A 10,182-nucleotide genomic window follows, 5' to 3' on the forward strand; every position below is an offset into this window, starting at 1 on the left:
GAGCTTATTCCTTTTTCGAAAGATGAAACTGCAAGTGAATGCCCTGAGGTAACTAGCTTGCAAGACACTTCTAACACTTCCACCTTACCCACACCTACCACTCCTCTTCTCTTTCAAACCTAGATCTAGAATAAAGTTACAAGCCCCCAAAGGTAAAGTACAAAGTGTGACCCATGAGGAAGCATGCTATAGAACTGCATGAGTTTTCCACTTCATATAGACAAAAATTGGGAACTTGTGTGCAAATGGATATTAAGTGTATGGAATGGTAGAAAGAATATAAAGTTGGATTGGGCTGAAATTATTGATATGGACACATGATGCAGAGACTCTGGATTCACTGTTGTAGCTCAAGGGGTTAAAAAGGGCTCTAACAGTTTGTTTTGGTGGCTAGGAAACACAGACTGAAAGACCGCCTACAATGCCTGAGGTTGAAATGCCAGATTTACCTTACTGTAGATGAGGGGGGTCCAAAGGCTGAGAGAGACAGGAATGCTAGAATGGACTTACTATTTAAGACCTGCCCACCCATCCCAGGAATGTCCAGAGGACATACCTTTCACAAGAATAAATTTGTGAGACTAACACCATTTTCCCTGAAGAGCTCTGTGGTTGCTCTTCTTTGTAGCTCAGATATTACTGTGGGAACTGCTGCTGACAAAACTAGAATCCTTAATCACTGTGGGGATGATTGGATCCCAGGCTGGCAGAAGTCAAGTAGTAGCACTTAATCACCAAAGACAAGGTGGGCATGGCCACCACAATGAAAGGCAGACTCAAAGGAACAATCAAAAAAGTCTGAGATGCACAGACCTATGATCATGGGGTTCCTAGAAGTAAAATAAAAGGGCAGACTATTAAACTCCTACTTGATCTGTATAAGCAGAAGTGAGGTCAAGTGAAGAAAACCCTGATTTGAATTACGGAAACAGAGAATCATGGCCCCTTAAACAATTCCCAGATTTGAGATGGTTTACAGATGCAGAGCCCCTTAAATGAGGGGAAGAGTAGGTCCCATTGGGGAAGGATCCAATTACACTGCCAAAAAAAGTATACTATTAATCTTACTCCCGCCTTTCCCCAAAGACACCTATGGCCTTTTACCTGGTAACCATGCACTGGGCAAAGGAAATGATCAGACATTTTGGGGATTATTAGACACTGGCTAAGAAGTAATATTAATTCCAGGAGACCCAAAATGTCATGGTGGTCTACCAGTCAGAGTAGGGGCTTATGAAGGTCAGGTGATTAATGGAGTTTTAGCTCAGGTCCTGCTCAAAGTGGGTCCAGAGGGTCTCATTCTGTGGTTATTTCTCTGGTTCCAGAATGCATAATTGGAATAGACATACTCAGTAACTGATAAAATCCCCACATTGGATCCCTGACTTGTGAAGTAAGGGCTATTATGGTAGGAAAGGCCAAATAGAAGCCACTAGAACTGCCTCCATCTAACAAAATAGTAAATCAAGAGCAATACTGGATTCCTGGAGAGACTGCAGATATTAGTACCACCATGAAGGATATATCAACTCTCCAGTCCTAATATGGTCTCTTTCTCCAACTAGACATCACGCTAGTCCATTATATTGATGATATCATGCTGACTGGACCTAGTAAGCAAGAAGCAGCAATGCCGCTAGACTTACTGGTAAGGCATTTGCGTGAGAGAGTATGGGAGATAAATCCAACAAAAATATAGGAGCCTTCCACCTCAGTGAAATTTCTAGTTGTCCAGTGGTGTGGGGCATGTCGAGATATCCCTTCTAAAGTGAAGGATAAGCTGTTGTATCTGGCCCCGCCTATGACCATAAAAGAGGCACAATGTTTAATTGGCCTCTACAAATTTTGGAGCCAACATATTCCTCATTGGAGTGTGCTACTCTGGCCCATTTACCAAGTGACAAGAAAAGCTGCTAGTTTTGAGTGTGGACCAGAACAAGAGGAGGCTCTGTGACAGGTTCAGGCTGCTGTGCAAGCTGTAACGTGGACCATATGAACCAGCAGATCCAATGGTGCCGGAACTATCAGCGGCAAATAGAGATGTCATCTGGAGCCTTAGATAGGCCCCTATAGAAGAATCACAATACAGACCCTTAGGATTTTGCAGCAAAGCCCTGGCATCCTCTGCAGATAACTACTCTCCTTTTGAGAAACAGCTTTTGGCCTGCTACAGGGCCTTAGTAGAAACTGAACGCTAAACCATGGGCCACCAAGTTACTATGAGACCTGAGTTACCTTTCATGAGCTGGATATTGTCTGACCTGCCAAACCATAAAGTTGGGCATGTACAGCAGCACTTCATCATAAATTTGAAGTGGTATATATAAGATAGAGCTTGACCAGGTCCTGAAGGCATAGACAAGTTACATGAGGAAGTGGCCCAAATGCCCATGGTCACCACTCCTGCCATGCTACCTTCTCTTTCCCAGCCCACAGCTATGGCCTCCTGGGAAGTTCCTTACAATCACTTGACTGAGGAAGAGAAAACTCAGGACTGGTTTATAGATGGTTCTGTACCATATGCAGGTACCACCCAAAAGTGAACAGTTGCAGCACAGCCACCCCTTTTGGGGAGAGTGGTGAGGGAAAATCTTCCCAGTGCATAGAACTTCAAACAGTGCACCTGGTTCGTTTGGCCAGAGGTGCATTTGTACACTGATTTATGGACTGTTGCCTATGGTTTAGCTGTATGGTCAAGGACTTGGAAGGAGCATGATTGGAAAATTAGTGACAAAAAGGTCTGGGGAAGAGGTATGTAGATAGATCTTTCTGAGAGGGCAAAAAAAACATAAAAATATTTGTGTACCATGTGAATGCTCACTAGAGGATGACTTTAGCAGAGGAAGATTTTAGTAATCAATGGATAAGATGACCTGTTCTGTGGATAGCATTCAGCCTCTTTGGCCAGCCACTCCTGTCATTACCCAATGGGCTCATGAATAAAGCTGCCATGGAGGTAGGAATAGTAGTTATGCATAGGCTCAGCAACATGGCCTCACCAAGGCCAAGTGCCCAATCCACCAGCAGCAGAGACCCACACTCAGACCCTGACATGGCACCATTCCCCAAGGTGATCAGCCAGTTACCTGGTGGAAGGTTGATTACACTGGGCCACTTCTACCATGGAAGGGGCAGCAACTTAACTGGAATAGACACATACTCTGGATTTGGGTTTGCCTTCCCTGCACACAATGCTTCCTTTACAACTACCATCCATGGACTCACCAAATATCTTATACATTGCCATGGATAACAGACAGTATTGCTTCTGATCAAGGAGCCCACTTCACAGCAAATGATGTGTGGGAATGGGCATACGCTCATGGAATTCACTGTTCTTACCATGTTCCTCATCATCCTGAAACAGTTGGACTGACAGACTGGGAGAATGACCTTTGAAGACTCAATTACAGAGCAAACCAGGTGGTAATACCTGGGGTAATACTCTCCAGGAAGCTGTGTATGCTCTAAATCAGCATCCACTCTATGGTGCTGTTTCTCCCATAGCCAGGATTAGAGGGTTCAAGACTAAAGGAGTAGAAATGGGAATGACACCACTTACTATTACCCTTAATGAACTGCTAGGAAAAGTTTTGTTCCCTGTCCCTGAAAGCTTAAGTCCTGCTAGTCTACAGGTCTTTGTTCCAAAAGGAGGAGTGCTGCCACCAGGGAACACAACAATGATTCCACTGAACTGGAAGTTAAGACTGTCACCTGGCATCCTCAGGCTCCTCATGCCTCTGAATCAACAGGCAAAGAAAGGAATTACTATACTAGCTGGGGTGATTGATCCTGACTGTCAAGGGGAAATAGGACTGCACTTACACAATGGAGGTAAAGAAAAATTTGTCTGGAATAAAGGAGATCCTCTAGGGCATCTCTTAGTACTAGCATGCCCTGTAATTAAAGTCAAAGTAAAATTGCAACAACCCTATCCAGGCAAGACTAACAATGATCCAGAATCTTCAGGAATGAAAATCTGGGTCTCCCCACCAGGCAAAGAACAACAGCCAGGTGATGTGTTTACTGGGGGAAAAGGGAACATGGAATGGGTAGTGGAAGAAGATAGTGATAAATACAAACTTCAACCATGTGACCAGTTTCAGAAATGAGGACTGTAATAGTCATGAATATTTCTTCCTTGTTTTGTCATGAGTATGTTTGTTTATGTACATAAAATTATCTTTATTTTCTTCTTTATCCTTTCCCTTTATCATATGACAAAAGTTGTATGAGTTTCATGTTATAATATTTAAGGACATCAAGTTTAAGAGTGAATATTACCCAAAGACTCACTCTCTGTTCTGAAGGAATTTAGTGCATTTCCAGTTATATGCAGGATAGTTGAGTATTATTAGACAAAAAAAAATTACATATATATGTGTGTGTCTGTGTGTGTTATTGTTTTCATTTAGAAACTAAGTATGGTTTAAGGTGATATGTATGGCTGCCAAGTTGACAAGGGGTAGACTGTGATTGTTAGGCTAATGTGTCAACTTGGCCTGGTAATCTCGCTCAGTTGTTTGGTCTAGCAAGGACTGGGCTAAATGTAATACAAGGGCATTTTATGGACTTCAATCATCAGTGAGTTGATTGCATACATGACTGGTTATATCTGCAATCAACTAGGAAACTGCCTTCAGCAATGAGTCATATCTCATCCAATCAACTGAAGGCCTTAAAAGTGATTTTAGCGCTCAGAGAATCTCCATCTCTACTTCAGACAGCGAACATCTCCTGGGGAATTGCATGAGGACCTTTATAAGTCCCTGACTTACAGCCTGCCCTATGAAATTTGGACTTGTGCATCCCCATAGTCACAGGATACAGTTTTATAAAATCTCATACTATTTACAGATGTCTTCTGTCGGTTCTGTTTCCCTAAAGAACCCTAATACATACACTCACTATACAGTATATATAGATAAATATATACATACATATGTACATATTATATACATGTCTATATATATATAGACATGCATATGTACATGATCATACATATACATACATACGAAATTTGAAAAGACTAGATATTTGAGTATAGGATTAAGGAATTACTCTTAAATTTTTTAGATATGATAATATTGTTACATATTGTTACATCTTTTAAACAATCCTTACCTTTAGAGGTCCATACAGAACATTGTTTAAGAATGAAATAATATGATGTCTAGGTTTGCTTCAAAGTAATACAGGAAGGAAAAGAAAACAGAGAATAAATAAAACAAGATTAGCCATGAGCTATAAATTGTTGAAGCTCGGGGTGTGTTGTACTATTGTCTACTTTTCTATGTATTTGAAACTTTTCATAATCCAAAATTTGTAAGTGGGTGTGAGAATATTCCTCCACAGAAATAATCCTAATTTAATGAAGAGAAAAAAAAAAGGAAAGGGAAACTGTGAATCCATTTCTTCTGTTTTACCATGGAAACAAGTCAAAATAAGAAAGAAAATAGCTATTTACCAAACATTAATTCAAATAATAGGGCCCTTCATTAAAGGCTTGGCATATATTAGACTTTCTACAATAATCTAATTTTGAAGGATACTACTGTAGCCCTTTAAATTAATTTCCTACTTAACACTTACAAAAATGTAACAGAATTATTTGGCTGTAAGTACAGATTTAAATTTTTTTTTTACTTTTACATATTTTGTACATACAGATAGGTTAGTATAAATAGCACATAACCCAGATACATCCTAAAGTATTCATGAATATATTTATACATATATGAAAACCTTCAGCCTGACTGTGATCCAGCGAAGTCTAAATTTTTCAACTACATAAACAAGTCCTATCTTAATAAGTACTATAAGTGAGTATATTGGCTGTCAGGTTGATGCATATAAATGAATAAACTACATGTCATCAAATTATTTACTGAAATTAAACAGTAAACTCAAAATAATTTCCAGGCATTTTGTGTCATCTATGTATCTTTTCTAAAAAAGATTAAAAGTATATAGGAAATTAAAAAAATAATTTCCAGGCATTTCTGTAGATACAAAATTGATATAAATACTTAGATTTCTTAAACATAATGTATAAATGCTCGATAAACAACAGCCCTAATTATATTAAGAGGACTGCTACCAAGAAGAAAGCGGGAGGGGGACCGGGGACCTTTTCTGGAAGGTAGCCGTGGATGGGCACATTCCTGGTGTCCACAAATCTCAATGAGCTGAGAACCTTGCAGTTCAGCTTATTTTTATGTCTCGAGTTGCATTAGGATGCCTAGTCTTGTTTTTTCAACTTTTCTACAGTGCTACCTTGGGTTAAATAGTTTCTGAATCTTCTCTTTGAGGATTAAAACATAAACAAGTATGCAAACCCTTCCCAAATACCATCTCCCCTTCCCCATAAGCATGGCTTTCGCTTGAGAGTGGTAAAAGGTCCTCCGACCCTTCGCTCTAGTCGCAGCACTGCTGGAGGCATCGCGCACAAACTCCCCTCTAGCAAAGCCTCAGGCCTGTGGTTTTTTATTCGTTTTTGTCCCGTTTTCTTTCTTTTTGCACTGAAAGCGCCATGCATGCCTCGCATTAGGATTACGCCCATTTCAGTGAAGACACCGCGTTTCCGAGGCAACCGAGAGCGAACTTGGGCTCGTGGGTGGTCCGGGCCGAGCCGAGGGCCACGCCCCGGCCGCGCCTCTCACCTGCCCGCCGCCGGGATCGCCCCGCACCCGTGTGTCCAGCGCGTCGTGCCGAGTTTCGTCCTTGCCACCCGAGCGATAGATGAGCCGGAGTGGAACGATGCTCTCGCGCTCCAGGAAGCGGTTTTCGTTCCTCATCTCGAGCTCCTTCAGCGAAGCACCTCCTCCAGGCAGGAAAGGGGTAAGGAAGAAGTGGGGAGAACAGGCGACAATTATCACCCTGACCCACACTCGTCCATCCTGCGGTCCTACGTCTCCCACGGCCCCCTCCCTCCTGGACCCATCTGGGACAAACGAAGAGAGAGACCAACCGCAAAGCCTTGGACTAGCTCATCTCAGAGCATCCAGGATTGGGGCCCAGAAGCAAGCACCCCTTCCTCCTCCACCCCGTTCCTCTTCTTCAGAAAAAAATAGGCATCTGACCGAAGGCTTTTAGTGCATCCACGCCTCCCCTCAAGTATATATTTTTGCTCCACTTCTCACCTCCCTTCCAAATAAAAGAAAAATCCCCGCACACTCGGGAAATGGTGGTACCCCATTTCACTGCGCTTGAAGGCTCCGGAGATTCCCGGGAAACGGCATGTCTCGGAACCACAGAGGGTGGTGAACTTACCTGCCGGGCCGCAGCGCGCCGGGGGGCAGGTCCCCAGGGTGCAGAGCAGCAAGAAGGGCACGGACGCAGCCACAGCCGCCGCCTCCTTCATGGTGCTGCCCGTCAGCCCGCCTGGCAGGAGACGCTCAGCTCCTCATGCCGGGGCAGCGGGCTCCAGCTTCCTCGACCCAATCCCCGGGCTCGCCTTGTCCGCCCCCTCCCAGCCCCGGCCGGTGCTGCGGTGGCAGCGTCGCTGCAGCCTCCACCGCGGCGCTACCTCAGTGCTGCATTGTGTTCCGCGGGCGCTTCCGCTGGCGGGGGGAGCGAGGGAGTGCTGCATTGGGCGGTCGACTGTAGCTAAGTGGCTTCTAGCGCCTCCCACCTCATCCCCTGGCACAGGCACGGGCGGGTGAGGAACGCCTGACAGGGAGCCAGCGCTCGGTGCACGCGGCTCCCCGCGCGCGGCTCTGGGCGCGCGCAGGAGAGTCAGCTGGGAAATGTAGTTCTCTTCTCCGCCTGCTCATCTCGACGACGGCGCGGACTGTCGCGACCTCATGACCGCAGGGTCCACTATATCCTGCAGAAGAGAGGCAAAAGGGTGAAAGAAAAAGAGGTAATCGCTGGCAGGCCTCCTAGCACCTAGGGTATCCATCCGCGCCGCCGTGGAGCCTCAGTTCATCCACGTCGTCTTCAAGGAACTGCAATAATGTTTCCCACAAATTTGGCGGTGACTTAAATTGTTATCAGGGAGTCATACTCCGACGGGTGCACGGTAAATTAATCATTCAATAAACATAGACTGAGGATCTACTGGGTGCCAGGCGGTTGGCTAAATTTAGGGGCACCACCGTGAACACTATGGGTATAGGAGGCGCCTGCTCTGAAAAACGATACAGTAAACGAGCCGTTTTTTACAAACAGGCCATTATTTACAATAAAGCGTGCGTGAAAAGCGACATGGTAATACCTGAAGGAGGATCATCTAACCTAGCCAGTGGGAAGTCAGGGAGAACGTCCTGGAAAAGGTCTACGCAGGGACTTAAAGAATCGGTGGGATTTAGGAGTTAGTTCAAATACCCAGGTTTTTCTTGTTTCTTTACTTCCTTCAGATCTATATGTGAGAATCAGACATTGGGCGATTTACGTTCTCAGGTTGCTTATTCCATTCTCCTCAAATTCCAAATGACAGAAAATTTCCAGGGTAAAAATAATAAAATAATTATCAACATAAACTGATGGGAAGCAGACTTGGCTGAATGGATAGGGCATCCGCCAACCACATGGGAGGTCCCTGGTTCAACCCTGGGCCTCCTTGACCGGTGTGGAGCTGGCCCATGCGCAGTGCTGATGCAAGCAAGGAGTGCCCTGCCACACAGGGGTGTCCCCTGTAGGGGAGCCCCAGGCACAAGGAGTGTGCCTGTAAGGAGAGCCACCCAGCGCGAAAGAAGGTGCAGCCTGCCCAAGAATGGCACCGCACACACGGAGAGCTGACACAACAAGATGATGCAATAAAAAAAAAGAAACACAGATTCCTGGTGCTGCTGCGGTCACAGAAGAACACACAGCAAATGGACACAGAGAGCAGACAACTGGGGACGGGGGGAGGGGTGGCGTTTGGAGAGAAATAAATAAAAAATAAATAAATCTTTTTAAAAAACATAAATTGATAATGTTTTTCAGAGTTCACATATACTTAATCATTTGAACCTGAAATCAATAATTTGATAAGTGTTATTTCCATATGAGCAAGAAAGAAAGGAAAACTGAGAGTTGGACCTTCCAAATAGTGTGGCTATTTAAATTAGGGAAGTGGAGGTGGCACGACTGATAGAGCATCCCCTACCATATGTAGGATCCAGGGTTTAATCCCCAAGGCCTCATGACCCCTGTGGTAAGCTGGCCCACTCAAGGAGTGCCCTGCTGCTCAAGGAGCGCCCTGCCACGCAGCGGTGCCCCTGCAAGGAGCACAGCCCACCCAGGAATGGCACCACACACAGGGAGAGCTGACATGACAAAAAAGAGACGTCGTTTCCCAGGGCTGCCGGAGGATGCAGAACACACAGTGAATGGACACAGAGAGCAGATAATGGGAGGAAGGGGAGAGAAAGAAATATTTTTTTAAAAAGTTAATTAATTAATTAAAATTTAAAATTTGGCTCCTTAGTTACGCTAGCCACACTTTCAGAGCTGTGGCTAGGGCTACTATATTAGATGGCAAAAATATAGAACATTTCCATTACTGAAGAAAGCTCTATGGACAGCACTGTCTTCAAGAATTTAAATGACTTGCCAAAGGTCCCATGGCTAGTCATAAAGTAGACCTGGAAGTGGATCTCCTGTTTTCAAATGAGACTTTTCTACGACCTCTCCCTGGTTGAAAGCTGTGTTTGTGTTTGTGTAACGCCCACCTTTTTCCTGCTTCTGGTTCTGAAGAACATGTAGAAGAAATCTTCCACACGATGCTCTTTTGAGATGTTTTTCTCTTTCCCTGGTAAAAAGTTTTGTTGTTGTTACTGTTTTTCACCCCTGCTCACGTGACATGGTTTCAGATTCCCTCACCATCATGATGATCTGAGAATACACTCCTGTGTGTCGTTGTTATCCTAAAGTGTGGTGTCCAGAATTAAATATAACTTAGGCGTGGTTTCAAAAGCAAACAGTATAGAAAGATTCTTTTTTTCCTTGCCCTAAATTCTAGGTTAAGAGAACATTCTATCATTTTTTTGGCATTGACATCTCACTAAGCTTATTGTCATTACAAAAAAGTTTCCCCAAATATTTAAAACAATGAATCACATAAGAATTCTATCTATATGAATCTTTGAATAAATAAATAAAATAAAATGTTTTTAAAAAAAAGAATTCTATCTATGAAACATGATTTTATCCTAAACAAGAAGTACAAGATTTCATAGAACACTCTAGACCTTT

The 10,182-nt window shown here is 43.8% G+C and overlaps 1 protein-coding gene across 22 annotated transcripts in view; it reads right to left on the minus strand.

Moving 5' to 3' along the window:
* The window catches only part of ADAM22 (ADAM metallopeptidase domain 22), a 255,747-nt gene extending 248,027 nt beyond the window's left edge, over positions 1 to 7,720 (minus strand). For 11 of the 22 annotated variants that reach the window (XR_011648826.1, XR_011648827.1, XM_058297038.2 and 8 more), the window contains exons 1-2: positions 7,273 to 7,673; positions 6,663 to 6,823 (exon numbers count right to left, since the gene is read on the minus strand). Coding sequence is in view for 14 of the 22 variants with exons in the window: in XM_058297038.2 (XP_058153021.1) it covers positions 6,663 to 6,823; positions 7,273 to 7,363 (252 nt within the window). In the remaining 8 variants the exon portion in view is untranslated. Of the gene's footprint in view, positions 1 to 6,662; positions 6,824 to 7,272 lie in introns of all 22 variants that reach the window. The other 11 variants (XM_058297039.2, XM_058297036.2, XM_058297033.2 and 8 more) reach the window with 7 other exon arrangements.
* Between the last annotated feature and the right edge of the window lie 2,462 nt (positions 7,721 to 10,182).

This window comes from Dasypus novemcinctus, chromosome 5, assembly GCF_030445035.2.
Source record: "Dasypus novemcinctus isolate mDasNov1 chromosome 5, mDasNov1.1.hap2, whole genome shotgun sequence".
In the NCBI taxonomy this organism is placed as follows: domain Eukaryota; kingdom Metazoa; phylum Chordata; class Mammalia; order Cingulata; family Dasypodidae; genus Dasypus; species Dasypus novemcinctus.